Raw genomic sequence first — 19,639 nt, 5'->3', positions numbered from 1 at the left:
TGGTAAGGCCCTGCTCCGTCCCGTGTGCAAGGAGATAGTAAGGCCCCGTTCCGTCCCGTGTGCGAGGAGAGAGGAATAAGGTGCTTGCAGTGCCATGGACGGCACATCATTGTCATGTAATTGTCTTTGGGAAATGTCATTCCCATAATAGCCTAAAGATGTGGTTGTTTGAGAAACTATGGATTAATCAGTATGAGATGATTCATTCCATTATAATTATTTGGAATGCTTATTTGAAAGCAAGAAATGGACTTAGATAATGGGTATGAAGTCAGTCAAGCTATAGCCCACAGAGAAGCAAGTCTGTGTCTATAGCCTAAACCAACAAAATGAAATGGGACGGCTACAAGTGAAATCATTATATTTATTGGATATAAAGTGTCACACTTCCATGGCAGTCTTTAGATACTTGGTTTAAGACCTTGGCTGCCTGTGGGCTTGCCTTGGATTTTGGAAGCTGTTCAACCGACTAAGTTAGCAAGCTATTTTAGTTGCTAGTCAAATAGGAAGCTGTCCAATTACCTGTCTTCATATTAGAATGGTCAATGACAGAATTGAATATACAGCATTATCAGGAACAACAAAAAAGCCTGATAAGCCCTTTCAAGCTGTTCTGTTTAGCAAAATAAATGACCAAACCATGTAACCCTGTAGTTTTGCTGCCTGAATGTGTGTGAAATGGAGGAAGCATTACATTTACATTTACATTTATTCATTTAGCAGATGCTTTTTATCCAAAGCGACTTGCAGTACATGTCAATTATATTACAAGGGCCATTGTCCCCGAAGCAACTAGTGGTTAAGTGCCTTGCTCAAGGGCATTGAACCCACAACTTTTCAGGCTACTGCATGCTGGCCCAGCTCCTTAGCCACTATGCTACCACCGCCCCCATAGCACAGAACCTTGCATATATTTTGGCTGTAAGATATTCATTGTCAGCACAGTCCTTGCATGAATTAGATAACAGTCTTATCAAGAGCAGCGTATGTATTTGTAAAACAAGGTTGCAGAACGGTATTGCAGAGTTGAACAGTGTTTTGAAGTTCCTATACTCTGAAAATACAGAAGTAATGATCTGTATTCTAATTCATAAGTGAGGATGATGGTGAAACAAATCTGCATTTTTCCTAATGGTTGTGGCACAATTTGAGAGCAGCTGGCCTAATCAGTCCTCACGGAGGTCAAAAGTATAGAATGTGGGCGTCAGTTTTTATACAGAGCAGTTGCGAACAGCAGAGGGCACAGAAACTGAATATAGTGTCTCTTTGAAACTGCCCAGGAGCTTCGTCAGAAAAACTGGAGCGCCATGGAGGCGCTGTCAGCCACAGAAGCCATGCTGCAGGGAAAACTCAGCCGGAGCACTCAGGTTCGAGAACACCTAATAATATAATATCTTATGAAATCATCTGCCTCTAATCCGTGGAAATGGTTCATCAGCTGTCTCAGCTTAAATTTTTTATATCTTTTGGCTCCTGATTCCTGATAATTTCGGATATGTACTGTAAAACTTCCAATTACAGCAGGTTCAACAGGTAGAACAATATCTTCAATCATATTAACCATGATGTCGTACAAAAAATGGAAGTCATTAAATTGGTAAATCAGGTTGCAGTAGGGTTAACCTCAGCCTATGTTAGCTTTTTGGAATGTTAGCTGTTTGGATTCCATGTTAGCTCTGGAATCATGGACTCGATTCTCAAGCCCTTATAGGTTTGTAAATGTAATCCTTAGGATCCTTATGTTTGTCTTGAGAGTTCATTTTAATTGTTGTGCCATTGATTCCAAATTGTTAGGCTGATTAATTGCTCTATCAAAGTATGATTCAGGTAGGCAAATCCATAGATGTTCATTTAGTGTACTGGAAAACCAGATAGTAAGTGTCTATTTGAAATCCAAGTACGCTTAGAAGTACACTTACAATGTTCTAAGTACATTTAGAAGTACACTTACAACTAGTTCCATGTGAAATGAATGCAGGTGTCCTTGCTGAGGATTTAATAATCAACAGATGCATTGCATTATTTTAATAGAGAAACACCCAGGCCAATATTGGAAGTTTTACTGTATTTTGATAATGCTCTCTGTTTGCAGGTTCCGTCATAAAATATTTTTGCCGATTTAACACAATTTTCTTTTTAATGCCACTTAGGATAGCCAGTCTGTTGTGTGTAGATCATCACTGAAAGAGCTGAAATATGGCACTGTAACAATAGTGTTGGCTCTCTGCATTGTTTTTGACTAAAGAATAGCATGCCTCATAATTACTGTGGATGTGAAACGCAAGAAATACAAATTAGATTAAAGGCAGGCAGATGCGCATCGCTCCGCACAAATGAAATAGGTAAACCACTTTGAAATTGGAGGCTGAGCAAAAAAGCTGCAAAGTTTCATATCTCTACCTAGAGCAGTCTAGCTCCACCAGTTGGTCAAATTTAGTTTAACGGGTCAAAACTGTGTGTTTATGCACATGAGTTTTGAATCTGTATACCCCATTTTCAGAAATGAGGTTACATGAGATTCCAAACAGACTTTCCGCTACAATGAATTTTCCTCCTAGTACAAACTTGTGGTGATCCAGACCTAGGGTTTTTGTTTGTTACAGCCAATCGAACCTGGCCACATCTCTCCAACTCTTTGATATATTGACACCAGTCAATGTGCAGTGTATAGACTCGGGGCGGTTTTCTGACGATGTGCAAAATATGTGTGAAAACAACATGTTTTCTCTATCATTTTGATGTGTTGGCTTCATAAAAGTGGTTGTTGTGTCTTCTATATTGGGAGATCCTAAAGATGAGACATTCTATCATGTTGACCAAATTGATAGGGCTGTTGGATTTAATCAAAATTCTTAAGATTTCAGTTGCCACAAACATGTAATTTTCTGACAAAGCTTCAAAAGTTTTCAGACAGTTATAAGGACTAGCGTGAATGAAACTTGGGCTGTAGCCCCTGTACAACCACCACACATCCACTCAAAGACTATTAGAGTATTAGCAAAATTTAGTCACTAATATGGGTACTAACTCATGGCACATTCATACAGGCTTTACCCCAGACATACAGATTTTTCCTCCAGGTGTGAGAAGTGTCGGTGCACACAGAATGTATATGGATTTAAAGGCCGTTTTATGGTTCTGTGTCGACTTGATGTCACGGCTCCGCTGTTGTGAACCTTTTTCAGTTTGCTAGTTGATGTGGCAAGCCATTATATTGTTTTTTTTATATAAATTCAATTTGTTTTACCAAAACTATAAACAACAAATCTTATATTCTGACTACCTTGTTACTGTAACCAAATGTAATTTGTGTGGTGTCTGCCAGCCAGTTATGTTAGCAAGTACTACTTGCTAGCAAAGTACAAAATGTTAACAAAGTTTAAAATGTGATAAATTCAATATTTACAACAGTACAATAGTTTCCCCACATGGTACAACTTACCCCTAAGGTGGTATGGTATGGAATAGGTTTATTTCAGATTTTTTTTAGAAAATCCATCTGGATGTAGTCTGAATATGACTAACAAAGTTTTAGACTCTTTTAGACATTTATCGTACAGTTTCTTTAAGTGACATCATGAAAGCTTGTTATAAAACAATTGAATGTGATGGAGCTTTGATCGGACACTTGTAAAATGTGTGTAGATAAGGTACAGTATATGTAGGTTTAAACTGGGATTTGTAGGGGGTTGGGGGCTATAAGAGGCTAAGGGCTGGCTATGTTGCCTTAAAGTTGGGCTTCCATCCAAATGCTGTAAATATATTATGGGCAGATGTTGATACAGCATATTGAATGGAATGTAACTTGGTTCTGTAAAGATTCAATTTCTTTGGATTTCTGTCATTCACACCCCTGAGAATGTTGTGGTATTCTCAATTTGCTAGAAATGTTGATGTTGAATTTTGATGTAGAAATGATTGATTGAATGATCAAAATATGTATGCCAACACCCCAATTCACACACCAATGAATTGAAATTTCCATTAATTTAATCAAGGAATCCTGATGATTTAGTCAGCCTGCTAAAGCAAACAAAAAAAGATTGCCAACAGCCTGTCAAATGTAAACAAATGACTTGCAAGTTAGTCTGTGCAATAAGAAATGTTAGCTTGTACCGTACCAGGCATACATTAGTCAGGAACTGATTTCCATGGTATTTGCTGATTAGTTTTCCTCCAGCTCCAGGACCTGCAGTGAGGATTCAGTCACTGCTGGACAACAGAATGAATAATTTGACAGCCAGTGTTGTAGGGTACGGCTTTGAGTGTTCTTGTGTGTGTTTTGTTTTTGTGCAGGAGCATCAGACCGCAGTGGAGTCTTTAGAAGCTGAATGTAGGGCAACACTACACAGGCTCCTTCCTCAAGTTCCCCTCCCTTCTGAACAGGTGTGTATACTACTAGTATCTCACAACCACACAACCAATGTTCATGATGATAAAGTTCATTTTTACCCTCCAGTGCCTTGAGACTATATGAGGTGAGGAGTTAAAAAAAAAAAAGAAAAAACAGGGTTCCCCTGAACCACCTTACACGCCAGGGCTTTAAAGTGTACGTCCAGTGTAAATTGACCCATAGCCCTGTTGTATAAGCTCACCACACGCAGCCCATCGGAAAAAAATTAGACAATTTGGGACAACGTATGCCAAGTTATGGACAGGCGGCTTAAAGCAGACCCATAGGGGCATCAAAACTGAAAGTAACTCCCCACTGCCCCCATGGGTCTGCTTTAAGCTGCCTGTCAATAACTTGGCCTATGTTGTCCCAAATTGTCTCATTCTTTTTCCTATGGGATGAATGCGATGAGCTTGAACAACAGGACTATGGGTCAATTTACACTCAACTTACACTTTAAGGGATATAGCCACTAGACAACTAGGTTCACCAATCTATTTAAAGATCAGGAATGATATGTCCATGTCAACCAGCTACAGTACGTCACAGTAACCTACTTAACACTAGAATTGCTGTGACGGGTCATTTTGAACTTTTTACCCTTAGAACCCGATTGACGCAAAGTGCGTCAAAAAACACACCCTTTCTTCTCTGTTACATTGCTCCGGAACTGTTCATCGCAGCGAGATGAAACCTTTATTGCATGACAGAGCAGGGGCTTTCCAACGAGACTACACACTTGTCTGTACGATCAAGTATGAAAATTTAAAAAATCATGAAATTAAATCAAATTGCATCATATTTACAGTCTATACTTCTCTGCGTTCACCTGCACACCCATTACTCTCGTTTGAATTACTCGCGAATCTGTGATCGCATCGATATGGCAAGCATATCAGATGAAAGAGGGGGCACAGGGCTATCCATTGGCACCATGTTTATCGATCCTTCTGGCTTATAAAAACAGACGAAGTGACTGCAAAATAATAACGTCATGTACACAAACCAACGCTGCACACCCATTACTCTCGTTTGAATTACTCGCGGACCCGTGATCGCATAGATATGCCACGCATGTCAGATGAAAGAGGAGACTCCGAGCTATCACTTGATACCAAGTACATCCTTCTGGGTTATAAAACAGACGAAGTGACAGCAAAATAATAACTTCATATAGCTGGACTAAAACGTTTTTGTCTGTTCTTGTGGCAAAGCATGTTTATAATCCAACGCTATCATGTGTTTCTCTATGGGTTTCTCTATGGCAAAGCATGTTCATATTCCGGTTTTGAGATCCTTTGCCTTTACTTTATTCATGGTAATGCAGTAAAAAGTTGAGAGTTATTATGACTGCATACACATAGGCACGCAGGCTAACACGCAACCTCGGGTCAAGTCAGGTCAGATCAGTTCGTGTCACAGATATGGAGCGCAGAAAGGTCATTTTTCATCACTAAATAAAAAATGGCATTTATTTTCGTAAATCACACAGCACATATTTCTGTAAATTGCTCAGCCCCAGAGTATCCCATCAACATGGCAATTATATTGCCCGATTCAGGACAGTCCGCCCTACACACACATGAAATGCATGTAGAGCTGTGAGCTTGCTGTGGTGAGATACATGTCGAAATATAAGAATTTTCATAATACACTTTTTATATTTTAATTCTTTAAAAATCAAAATAAAATCAATGCTAGTATTAATACATGAAATGATGGCAGATCTGGATAGCCTAGACACTCCTGAAAAAAACAATATATAATATGTGTGTGTGGCACTTACAATGACCAGAATAAATCCTTATGAATAAAGGTAGTGAAAATGCCCTAAAAACAGCTTAGGGTTCTAAGCGTTAATGAGTTTCATGTACAATGACTGTTTAACATGACTGTGGCCGGCTAGTCTTTGGTAAACTGAGTGACGGCGCGCATAACTTATGTTCACTTACGAGCTATTTGTTGAGTGGCAACTACAGGTTGCTACAGGTGGAAGATGGCAGAATCAAGGCAAAATACTTATGTACAGTAACATCCATTTTACCCTCGCGAGTAACAGACATATGTCATTCACACTGTGTCTGTTGTCATTCCAATTCCGGCTGTCTTAACATCGGCTGCTCCTTCATACAAACAACTGGAGACTGAATATATGCTCTTGGCAGAACACAACTTGGCTCCTCTTGGACTTTTCAGCAAACCTCTGTGGTACACAGAGCAGAGGAATAGATCTTTGTGTAGCTGATGTGATGTGATGTCCTTTTTCTACTTTTTTATGTTCTCTCCAGAACCATCAACAGTGGCTGCAGAACTTTGAAAGGGCAATGGCAGAAGTTGAGGCCTCTGCACCCAAGAACCCAGATCCTTTAGCTACAGGGGATGCCCAGGTGAATTTTAGTCTCTTCTTCTCTACAAGGCAACATACACATTTTTAACTGCATGTGTTGATGATGCTCATTCATTGTTATTGTATTTGGCAGATGCTTTGGTCCAAAATGACTTCAAAAACATTTGAAAAGTATTAAAAAGCAAAATTTTGTAAATGCTGTGAAAGCTTAAGATGGTATCTGATTTTCAGTATCTTTGAATCATACTTTAAAGATGAGCAAGAGGTTTAAAACTAACACAGGTCTGTAAGAATTGGTATTTACTTATTAATTAGCATAATTTTATAATGTACAGGGTTCCATGAAAGTACTACTGGACTGCCCTGCACGTTAGACAATGGCACTGCTATGGTTGAGTTCATAATCTGCCATAATGAGTTTTATTTAAATGTTTTAACGGTTTTCACAGGCTGATGGATGTTTTGTCCGTCCAGTTCACCGGCCACATCTCTTTTCACACAGAATTTTCATATCCAAAGCTTTCTGAAGTTCTGATACTGAGTTTTGATCATTTTAATCATTTAAACATTGACCATTGACATTAAATTAAATATGAATACTTGCTGCCATGTCCTAGCCATAATGGCATCAAGTTTCTGTGGCAGCTCTGGCTGATGGGCTTATTGGCCTCCATCATTGCTGTTTGCAGCTGTATTTTTTGTATGTTGGTGTATATCATAGAACCTTTCTATTCTGCAGATTTTTTTTTTTTTTTTAAAGATTGTCCACAGCTAACATCTTTGTCTTTCTGTAGCATGCCATGTTGGAAAAGCTTAGAGAAGCAGAAGAGGCCCATAAGGTGTTGCAGAAAGACTGTGATACTTACAAAAAAGTGTTGGCAGAGACGGTACGTTAATATTCTATTGGGTCACAAAATATTTCCAAATTCACAGCAAAGAAGAATTCTTTTTGGATATTTTTTTTATCCATCTCAGAAAGTATCTGTTTGTCTTTATTTGTCAACAGGAGGGCATCCTCCAGAGACTACAGAATAGTGTGGAGCAGGAAGAGTCTCGCTGGAGGATGAACCTGGAAATGACACAAACAGAGCTGAAAGAGGTGGATGTGTAAACTAAAAGCTTTGTTGTGTAACTGGAATGAAATGTATTTCAATATCCTGTTTTTTGAGAGTACCGGTAAATGTATGAACGCTACTGTTCAAAGGTTTGGGATCACAATAGAAAATTGGCAAGGTTCTAAATAATTTTCACTTGAAATAAAAGTTTGATGTGTGAAGCTGTCATAGAAGGATTTTCTATTTGCAGCAGTGACAGCTTTGCAGACTTTTTGCATTCTAGTTTTCAATATATAAATATAATCTGCCAATATTTCAGTTGTGCTTTCTGAAGCAACTCCCAGCCTTTTCAAAAGGAATCATAACTTTATTATTACTCATTTTTTGGTGTTTGTTCTTTTACATCAGTAATCAGTGTTCAAACCCACTAAAATAATAATGTTTGTCTCTGTTCAGTTGAGGAAAGAGAAGGAGCATTTGGGGGAAGAACTTGAGCAAGCTGGACGCGAGAGTTCCACCTATCTATCGGAAATCCAAGAGGTGAGGCTTTAGGAAAAGTGACAAGTTCTTTTGGTAAAGACCACAAAGAAGCTTTGCCGTTTGCACCAGGCTTTTTAAATGCTCTGAAGCACTCTCCAAGCACTGTGCATTTTTGATGGTCTTAACCAGGGTTCTAAATTAACTTTTTTGATCACCAGCCAATGTGGCTGGTAACATTCTAAAGTTACTAGCCAATCAGAATTTTTATTAGCCAATTTTTTTCCGGTGAAAATAAGAGAATTATGAGTTTATGAGATGAGTGTCACTGAATGCATTTGATCATTGTTGGCATGAATACGTACCACAAAATATACACAGAAAGTGCACTTCATTTCATGTTTGGGATCTTTATCTATCTATTTCTCTGTCGATATCCTCATCCCCTGCTTCATTCCTATTCTCGCCCCCATAAGTCTGTCCCAACCACTGCCGCATTTAGTTTAATCTTAACTTAATAAAAAGGAGATATCAATTATCATCAACAATGACAAGCCAGCTAGAACCTGCCACTCGTTTTCTCTCCCTCTCCTGCACTCAGACGCGTTCTCAATTAAATGGAGTAGCATAGGGCCTATGTTCAAGTTGGATTTTTATAGAGAGGACCCGAAAAGTATCATCTTTATGTAACATGCTGTTGGTGCATGTTGACATTGTATACTTTCTCTAACAAGAGTGAAAAACAGTTTGCAGTACAGCTACTATTTTTTGGCTAAATGTTGGTCCCTCCTCTGTCTCTTGGTGCCCTACGCACAGTGTGTGATGCGTGTGGTGGTGGTGATAACTGATCAGGCTACCTTTTTAAAACTGAAAAATTTTGCCTACAAGCTCCTCACATTCCATCTTCAGCTAACTCCATAGACAATAAAATAAACGATCTTGCTGCTTCAGGTTTTGCGGCCTCCGTTACATGACATCAGCCCCCCACAAAGGAAATAGGTAAACACAATGTGTTAATTGCGTTAATATTTCGTAATGCATTATGCATTTGTGTTATGTAAATGTGTTGGGTACTTTTTACTTTACTTTACTGGTTAACTCCCACCTCTTTCAGTTTATGCTCCCTGCTCTGGCTCCATTCGTTCTTCTAATTCCTTGTGTTTTCTGGTAGACGCTCCGTTCGTTTCCATGGTCTCTCGCGCTGGTTTCACTGCAAACTGCGTGCAGCCGACGTAGCATTACGGCACAGTGGTCATGGGAAATGTAGGAAGTACTGCCGGGGGATAAAACAGAGCCTTATGTATCATGCATGAATGCCTCATGCATCACCGGTCAAACTGGCTATTAAGTTTTTATTAACACCCGCCAAAATGAATTTTAACCCTCATTTGGCGGGTTGGTGGGTGTTAATTTAGAACCCTGGTCTTAACCTCTCTGTTCTATTTTGTTGGTTTAAGAGTATAGCAGAATCTTGCAAATCCTAACTCGGATGTGGTGCTCATAATGCGTTATTCCTGCTGCATTATAACATTTTCAGTCTAAAGTGCCAACTAATTTAATTGTTGATTTAGTTTGAGGTCATTTCAATAATTAATTTCAATAATTGATGGATTATTAAACTATCTACCTCAATCCCTAAGGGCTTCATTTTTGATTGACTGTGAGGAAGGTTCCATCATAATGCTCTTTATTAAGGAGTAGTACATCTTCAGGGTAAATTTGATATTGATATTTGTTTGGCTGTGGAGGACTGCGCATTATTGCTCATTTAAAAAAAATCTTACCAGATAACAGATTCATACTCCTCATGACCTCAGTCGGCAAAACTCCGGTGAAGAAGTTCTTATTTAATGTTTTGAATGACTCAACTGGGTTTCCATTACAGTTGAAGACTCAACTTACCGAAGCCATTCGCAAGCTGGAGGCAGAAGAAAGCGAACGACAAGAAGTCACTGGGGATCTCTCTAAGGTAAGAAGGACTTGATGAACGCAGCGCAGAGTGCATCATTCTTTTAACTGGTTGATGGTATGTCTACTTCTTCACCTGTCTTTCTAGTCCTGGTAGTCTGTGACTTTTTGTCTGTCTTCCTCCAGGCACAACAATCCCTGGAGCACATCCAGGACATCATAAAGGAGGCTGGGCAAGATAATGTGTTGGAAAATAGCAGCCTGACCACACCAATGGTGAGACAAACATAAGGAAGTGGTACAATGTAACATTAATATTGTATACATTCATTTGGGATTCTATACTTTCAGCTATACAATATGGTTCATTGACATGCAGATTATTATATGTTGGAACTCATAACATTTGAGTACCGTGAAAATGTCTTTTTGTGTCTCTTCTTTTCCTACAATGATATTCCAGGGGGAAGTGAGGACTACCATCTCATCAATTTGCATGATGTAGCCCATAGACATCGACAAGATTGTGTCACACCAAAATGAAAGCTCTTTAGAAACTAAATTAACTCTCATACAACTGTGGAGCGCTTTAATAAACAGCATATACTCTAACTATTTTGTCAAAAATCTATAGTATCTCAGCACCTTATATTATTTCTTATCCATTGATGTGGGCTCGAAACAATTCCAGAGGATTCTTTGAAGACAGTGGTATAGACCTCCTCAAGTTTTAAGCATACAGCTCTGGAAAAAATTAAGATACCACTGCACATTTATCTGATGTCATCCTACAGTTGCTGAGTGACATTCGAATGAGTTGACAGTCATATTAAAAATGAAGAGACCACTGCAAATTTATTGAGACATTTATTATTGCGCTTCTCAACTGTAGGGGGACCCCGAGAGCAAATCTTCTTTAAGTGCTGCTTTAATTGCTCCTTCTGCATGTGTTTGTTAGGAGGACATGGACTGCAAAGAGAAGATGTTGGCCGGCATGAAGCAAACGGTTAAGGAGCTCCAGCTTCACCTGCAGTCGGTTAAGAAACAGCTCACTAAGGCCCAATTAGGGGTAAGCAATGCAAACATTTCTCACCCACGTTCTGTAATTTAAGAGCTTTGTGTTAAGTATGTGTTAACCTTGGCCATTTACTTATTATTTCTTACCCATTCACTTATTACACCAGCCACTGGACTATGATGTTAGTCTAAGTTTGTTTTTTTGAAGAAAAAGTCCGCACACCGGAGTTAGTTTTTTCCCCTTGCTTATTAAAAGGCTCCTCAGAATGCTACAGAAAGTTCCATTAACGTGAATGGGCCTTCCCAGTCAACTACAAAACAAAGACTTCAACATCCTTATCATCACCCGGTCAACTACAAATCACTACAGAACATTTTTTTAAACTTTGGCCTCAGATGCCGTCAGTGGACTTTGCTCTGTTAAAAGTAGGGTTGGGCACCGAAACACGGTTCTAATATGGCACCGGTGCCGACGCAAACTGTAGTAACTGCATCGAATAACAACGTGGATTTCGGTGCCTCATTTCAGTGCTTAAATCGCATTTTTATATATATATATATATATATATATATATATATATATATATATATATATATATATATATACAAGGCATCACTGCATATCATGCACCATCTCTAATTTCTTGCTCTGATAGCAACACATCCAGATACAGTTAGCTAACATAAACACTGGATGTATAAACCAGAGGGGTGCACCACATAGGCGAGTGGACAGTGTTTGACAGCTTGTGTGAGCCTTAGGCTACTTTAAAGCGATATCACAAGCTCCTGTCAAAATCTAGCAGTGAGCCTAACTAGCCTACATACAAGCAAAAGGCTATGAAACAACATCAACACTATACGTTACACAATATCCTTGCTAATGCGCTAACTGGCATTTATTTGAAATGTTATCAGCAAAGTTGTAAGGTGAAAACTTTATTTCATGGTGTGTTCTAAACAAAATAATGGCATGATATTAATCTTTCATGTGCATGAGGCCCATATAGCATCACAATGAATATGAAGATCATGTTAAAAGTTAGCTGGCAAAAACATAAATATGTAGGTTACATACCTGATGTCACTGAGCTGTCAAAGAGGCTACGGAACCATCTCCGTACGTTATCGCTAATTAAACTCCGCTGACTGGTGTTAGCGCATATCCATAGTTGCTGTTAAAATGCCTGCAAGCGCTGGGAATCAAAACAATTCAACACCGATTGCCATTGTCCATGACCTGTCAGTATGGCAAGCGGTTTTAACATACCTTATGGCAAACCGCCTACACTGGGTAAACTTGAAAGCAGAGCTTACCATTGTGCGTGCATCCATCAGTGTTGTAGTCAAGTCAGTATACCTCGAGTCCGAGTCCAGGTTCGAGTCCCCAGTGTTCGAATCCGAGTCGAGTCCCTATTGATCAAGTCGGGTCCAAGTCCAGCACTAAAGTAAGCATAGCCTACATGTCGTTCCATTTTTTCCCATTGCAGATGAAATCCTTAAAAGCAAAACGGACAATCTTCTGTCTCCAAGCAGGGGTGCCATCACTTGTGTGAAAGTAGTATTGCCAAATTTCTTGCCAAACCCAATGTGTTGTATTTACTTTTATCGGAGAGAATACCATACCATAGCCATACCATAGCCTATAGGCCTACTCATAATAAATGAGCAATCCACATCCCAATCACACAGGCCATTAAGTCACATTATGCTGTTACTGACTGCTGACAATTGTATAGGCAGTGTTGTAGAAGTTCAGACGTTGGAGTAGGCTTATTTTGTAAGAGGTAGTGTGGATCATAAAAGGGCTTCCCCTGGCATTTAAAAACAAATCTGGCTGTTAAATAGCCTACACAATTTTAGCGCAGTTTGGGAGGGGCAGAAACAGAGCAGGGCCCGTCTTTGTAGCTTCTTTCTGACTCCCGTTACGTGCAAAATGTTATCACTTCACTGACACTATGGAGACGTATTTCGCGTCAACAATAGAGATGAAAACTAGCTTTTGGTTAACGGAGATGCAGATCATCTGCCTAATTAATTTCTTTGCGCAACAGGCCACATTCTACGTTCATTTCAGCGAGATGAGTGAAATAAATGTTTTTTTAAGCTGCCATCGCCATAGGCTACTATTTGCTACTATATTCACCTGTTAGAAATAGAACAAGTCGCTATTTCCTTTTTTTTTCGTGCAGTGGATTAGGCTATCAAATCGCTCATTTGAACAGTAACAGTAATCCACTTCATTCATGGTTTTAAATATAGTTGTTTCTGGCCTACCCACGAGAGGTTTAGTTTGTCAGTTTCACTTGCGCAGACACGTAGGCCTACATTGAAACCGATAATAGCCTGCTGCAAATTAACAGACAGAAGCACGGCAGGGCACGCCCCAAATGAAAATGAATGAATGGAACCTTGCTTCTCGCGTCAGTCAGGAAAAACACTGTTCACCAAGTCATGAAGATCAGCTATCCAGCAGCAGTGTGCAAACATTAAGTGCAAGTCTTTTTTTTAATCTATTTGTAGACACCTGTGCTATAAAATAATGATAAAATAAATACAAATTATGAAAAGAAGCAAAAAAACATAAAAACAGGTATGTGTGTGTTTCACACCAAATAAAAATATTTTCCTCTCACAACTTATTTAAACCTGGCATATCAAAATTTCAAAAGGTCATGGCTAGAAAGTGGTCAGAGATAAAGTCCTACTGTAAATGTAAAAATATTTGAGTATAAACAAAAGTTTATGAAGGGGTAAATTTGCTCATCTAATTTGCCACTGGATGGTAAGCACCTCAAATTATGCACCTTTCAGTCAATACTGGATGTTGAACTATTTGAGCAGGTTTACTTTCTTTTTGTCATATTACCCAAATAACAAATTAACAGGAAAACAGTAGGCCTAAGATGTAACAATAGTAAACTATTACTAGCCTGTTCCACAAACCGTTATTATAGGTCTACAATAAAGTAGCCTGGTCAAATCAGTACTATTGCGGGTGACTTTGTAGTTCTTCAGAGCTGTCTGTACCACGTCCATTACGGACACCATCATCGCGATTACCACTGCCACCTCGAGCTATTTTGGGCAAAGGATCGAAATAAGCATGGTATGCTTAGTGGACACCGTCGTACGCAAAGACACACCTCCATTCACAGACGCACCGTGACTATCACTGTCAATAGACGATCGATCATTATATAATCTCCAAAAGGCAGATATTCTCCTTCTGAATCAGAATAGGTGAATAGCATAGCCTACCCAAGACTTCATCACACGTGAACGTTTTTTCAACATTTGGTGTAGGCCTATTTCTGCTTCAATTTGTGCAAAACTATGGCCTGCATCGCTTCCGCATCATTACAAACAAATGCACGTCTTCATGTTTCTCGCATGTAGGCTAATACACTGTATTTCCTGAAAACTGTGTGCAGCGATTTTGGGCTTGAATCAAGCTCTGGATGTCTAGCAACTAGTGGAGGAGAGTACAAATGAGATTTGTTACCGTACTTGAATCTATCGTCTATTTTAATCAGTGTCAATGTTTGTCCCAATTAAAAATACCCTCAAGGGCCGGATTTGGCCCGCGGGCCGGGAGTTTGAGACCCCTGGCCTAAGCTGAGTGTAATCTTAGGTAATGTCATGTCATGTATGAGAACTAATATTGCCTGGCAATACTACATTGAAATAGCGGCGGCCATGTCTTCAGGCATTTTGGTGTTAAAGTTAACGTTAGTTTGCTTTGCATGTGAACATGATGTGACTTGCGATGTATGACACGAAGCAGTAGCCTAACATTCCCTTGAACTAAAATTAGTAGCCTATTACAAATAATTTAGATATTAGAATCATATAGCAAATTATAGCCTAATGACATACTACAATTATAGCCTTATGATCTATTACAAAAAAAAGTCCTCGACGAGTCATCGCGAGTGCGAATGCACGAGCAAGTCCAAGTTCGAGTCATTTAGTGCTCAAGTCCAAGTCAAGTCACGAGTCTCTACATTTAGCTAATGACTCGGACTCGAGTTCGAGTCACGGACTCGAGTACTACAACACTGGCATCCATGGCAAGCTGTTTTAACATTTAAATGTAATATGCGTAGGAGCAATGAGATATTAATAGTAAATTCAATATAACAGTTCAATTTCATGTTCAAATTTGTCTTATAAAAAAAAAAAAAAAAAAAAGCAATTCATGCTTTAGACCAGGGGTTCCCAAACTTTTCCACGACAAGGCCCCCCAAATACCACTAGGTTCTGGCCAAGGACCCCCTTGATGTTTTATTAATTAAACCCATCGACAATACTACGGTAAATGTAAAAATACATTAAGCCAATCTAATAATTATTTTAGCCACAACCACATCGCGATGGAGCATATATGAAGCACAGAAATGTGTAAAACATTTATTTGGGGCTTTCTGCTATATGAGAGCCATCACTCTATACTATTATTCCCAGTCATTATCATGGGAAATATGTTCAGATATGCGTCACATTATTGTAATGGAATTGTATAACAACCCTCATAGTATATTTTAAATGTTTCAAATGTATTTATTTATTGCTTTTATTTTCCCCTCCAACTTGCTGAGGCCCCCCTGGTACCCCCTCGCGGCCCCCACTTTGAAAACCACTGCTTTAGACCATTTTAATTTAAAAACAAAGTACCAGTTCAGGCACCAGCACCGTTTTAAAGGTATCGCTTTAGCACCGGTATCGGAGAAAACCCAAATGATACCCAACCCTAGTTAAAAGTAATAAGTTCTAAACTTTGCCGTGACATGACACGAGTCAAACGCCCCAGTGGGTGTTGGCCTTTACTTGATCTTATTCCAATGTCACCGACCGTCATCAATATTACTATACCATCGGTTTTCATCTATATTTTAATGGTGATCCAACATCTGCTTAGCATTGAGATTTGACAGGGCAGCCGTAGCTTAAAGGTCATAGAATTGGGCGCGTGGTGGAAGTGTGACTCTTGAGTACTTTTGTGTAGGGCATGGAAATAATAAATACATTGTTTTCAGATGATTGTGGTATCATTTTACATTGAGCATTGAGTATATAACAGCCATGTTTTGTTTGTGTGTGTTTTTCAGGTAGCAGGGGACAAAGACTCAACTGGGGTGTAATTTAGAGAAGGAAAGCGGAGTTGTAGACTAGCCCTGTGCAACATCTACTCCTGTCATTGAAACTTGGATAAGACCTACTCCCTTTCTTCATGGTCTCTTCCTTTGCTGTCACTCTCATGTTTGGTTTGTTTATAGTGCAGCCAGACGCCCTTCAACACATGTAAAAGCATTTGGATGTTAGCGGTCCCTTTTTCCTTTGAAGAGAAGCCATGGCCTGGGCTTATGGCTTCATAAACATGGGTCTATGGACTGGCTCAGAAAAGATGTACTCACACTGGATTACAAACTACACACTCCAGTTTTCTTTCTTTTCTCATGCACTTTCTTTCCTTGGGTCATGTGGTTGCAGAACAGATACCCTCATTCTATTTAACACACACACATACATGCACACAGACATCTTTCAGCTGCTAGCTGAAGCAGAGGGCACTGATCACATTATATGAATTAACAGATCTATCCTATCCCTTTGAGTTCCTACTCATCCAGTTATGTTACTTGTCCACAGTAGACCTTGAAAAAGCAGGCATCCAGGTGATACAATCTACCTTAACCTGCAGTTGTGGCTGTATTTATTTACTTCCACAAAACTTAGCCACATTAGGAATCCACCCCTAAATAATTGACTGGTAGGATTTTTTAGTTGTTGATTATAGAGCCAAGGAGATTACCAGAATGTTTTTTTAAAGCGTCTATTTTAGTTGAAACTATTTTAAAACAGTAATATAAAGTGTCACATTCACCAGGTTTGAGAGGACTCCTGAGTCCTTTTAGGAATGGTGTATCATCCATTGTCCTTCAGATGTCATTCAGTAATCCTAATGTGGGGAAATACATTTTCAATTGCGTATGGTTGTTTTTGTTGGTGATTTATTGCAGCTTAAATAATTGGGGTGTCAGATAGAGAAAGGTATAGATTTCTCTGTGTAAATTGACTTGATCTAACAAAATGAGAGAGAGCGAGAGAGTTGTCTGTCTGTAACGCAACACTTGCTTCACTGTTACTAATTTCATTAACACTCAAGGTTTTTTTTTTTTTTTTTGTAAAACAGGTGACCGTTATTAAAAGGGATGCTTGATAATATATATAATTATATATACCTGTTGTCCACTGTTTATTGCCTATAAGAGACACCTCAGTACTTCAAGTTTAAGATCACGTTTCCCTAATTGAAGTCCATGAATATGTGATTCAAGAACCATTTACATTAATGATGTATCTTTAGCCACACAGCTATAGGTTTAATCTATTAGTATGATCACACAGCACATCATATAATTGTTCTTCACAAATGCAATGACCCCAACCTTTTATAATGGATAGATCCTTGTTTTAGTTTTTGTCCTTGGTCATAAAATCTGAGTAAAAGAATCAGGCTCGAAGCTACATGCTTATGTCACAAATATAGCAATACATATTAGTTATTTCATTGACACAATGCGGTGTCCCATCAGAGAAAAGTCCCTTGAGTTTGGTCCATCTCAGCCTAAATTATCGGGTCAGGAACTTGAGGGAGAAAATCCATGACGGGGATCTGATTAGTTTACTAATATAATAGTGTTAGTCTAGACCAGGAGTACCCAAATTCTTCCCCATCAAGGGCCAAAAATGAATCGGGGTGGAGGGGCGTGGGCCAAAACTAAATGTTTAAGTCTATTTAGGACCATTACATTGAAATGTATTGCATACTTGTGCAAAATTAACATCATTATTATCATTACTATAAAAGGTAGAATAATTTTGAAGTTATAAAAACACTACTCTTTGCAGTGCTCGTCTTTGCACTGGTTACAGTATGTAATATTATGAAATGATTGAACATCCATATGGCTGTTTTAAGGAGTAGAAATATACGGTGTATCTGAAGCAATCAAAATCTTTGGGGGGAAAAAAGCATATGGCGCAATTCTATGTCTCAGAAGAAAGTTATTTGCACCAATATGAATTAGTATAAAACAACATGCCCCTATGGGACAAATTGATCTTCTTCAAAACATTTTTTTTTTCCAGGAATGGAGACATAATTGAAATTTGGACCATATTTTTTAAAATGTTTTGTGCAACACAATATGTTCAACATTTAAGAAGACACATTAAGGAATAATAAAATAAATATTCATACAACTGACTAGGATCTGCGCTGACAGAAGCTCAATAGCGCCTCCCTATAGCTCTATCTACACTGTAAAACAATCTAAAACAATGTTAAACTGGCCAGATAGTGAAATGCAATGAGTTAATAGAACGTTGGGACAGAATTAAACTCTGGCCAGACGCAGGCAAAATTGGGCAGCCTTGGTCTAGACCAGGGGTCGGCAACCTTTTCTCTTAAAAGGGCCATTTTGGACCAGAAATATAAAATAAATCTGTCTTGGGCTGCAAAGATATCAGAACCATTTAAGAGATCAGTTTAAATATCTCTATCTGTATTAGCCTCAGGCACCTATGCTGTGCATACTGCTGTACATACTGCTGTATTGTACAGTAGGCCTATAATATTTTCACTGTGTTGGGAGGGACAGCTTGAAGCTTAGGCCTAATGACTATGAAATTGTTAGAAATATTTTATAACTTCCATTTTTAGAGGAAGCCACTAGAGAGAAGCAGATGTTTTGGGTACAAAGGTAAAATTAAAAGTTCACATCCAGTTGTCTTTAATAATGTGCAGGCAATATCTCTATGATTTGATAAATTGCTGAAACCTAGCACTAGAAACCAACAGGAAGGAAGAGGGTAAAAAACTGACATGGAAAGATGGTATTTCAAGAGAAAGAGCAGTATATGACAGCAGTACATTATTTTTTCTTAATGCTCATAAAGTGGGTATAGGAAAGGGTATCATCAAATAACCCTAATACCCATGCAGAAAAATGTGACCATGGATGGCCCCCAGGTCTCATTCCAACAAATCTGAGTTTGACACCTCTGCTCTAGTGTAAAGTCAAAATTATTAACATAGTATAATGTATATTGACAAGTATAGTGGGTAGGCCAAACAAAAACAAAAAATAATCTGATCATTTGACAGATGGCCTATTGATAATATGACTTAACAGTTGTAGGCTTCTTGTCAGTAGGCTTGTTACTATAACACTTTTTAAAGGACAGTGCAATTAAATGGAAACCTTAACAGTAAATTAACTAAAGTCGAAATGTACATGGGGCATGCATTTGTGTTATAACACAGCTTCTGGTTCAAGCCGCTCTGACAGGCATGGTCTGGTCTGAGGCCACTAAACATTTCTCATCTGATCCACTTCCGCGTCTCGGTTTCATTCCCCTCCGAAAGTGTTTCCG

At 38.8% G+C, this 19,639-nt stretch overlaps 1 protein-coding gene across 8 annotated transcripts in view; it reads left to right on the top strand.

The window, feature by feature from the left end:
- ktn1 (kinectin 1) overlaps positions 1-17,437 on the top strand; it is a 40,284-nt gene extending 22,847 nt beyond the window's left edge. For 6 of the 8 annotated variants that reach the window (XM_042071988.1, XM_042071991.1, XM_042071993.1 and 3 more), the window contains exons 25-34: positions 1,281-1,367; positions 4,297-4,386; positions 6,682-6,780; positions 7,535-7,627; positions 7,747-7,839; positions 8,252-8,335; positions 10,158-10,241; positions 10,367-10,456; positions 11,139-11,249; positions 16,309-17,437. In XM_042071988.1, coding sequence (XP_041927922.1) covers positions 1,281-1,367; positions 4,297-4,386; positions 6,682-6,780; positions 7,535-7,627; positions 7,747-7,839; positions 8,252-8,335; positions 10,158-10,241; positions 10,367-10,456; positions 11,139-11,249; positions 16,309-16,341 — 864 coding nt within the window. In that variant the 3' untranslated portion in view covers positions 16,342-17,437. The remainder of the gene's footprint in view (positions 1-1,280; positions 1,368-4,296; positions 4,387-6,681; positions 6,781-7,534; positions 7,628-7,746; positions 7,840-8,251; positions 8,336-10,157; positions 10,242-10,366; positions 10,457-11,138; positions 11,250-16,308) is intronic. The other 2 variants (XM_042071995.1, XM_042071996.1) reach the window with 1 other exon arrangement.
- Positions 17,438-19,639: the final 2,202 nt, after the last annotated feature.

This window comes from Alosa sapidissima, chromosome 19 (genome assembly GCF_018492685.1).
Source record: "Alosa sapidissima isolate fAloSap1 chromosome 19, fAloSap1.pri, whole genome shotgun sequence".
In the NCBI taxonomy this organism is placed as follows: Eukaryota; Metazoa; Chordata; class Actinopteri; order Clupeiformes; family Clupeidae; genus Alosa; species Alosa sapidissima.
The sequence above is the reverse complement of the archived record's forward strand: the minus strand, read 5'-3'. Positions and strand labels throughout refer to the sequence as shown.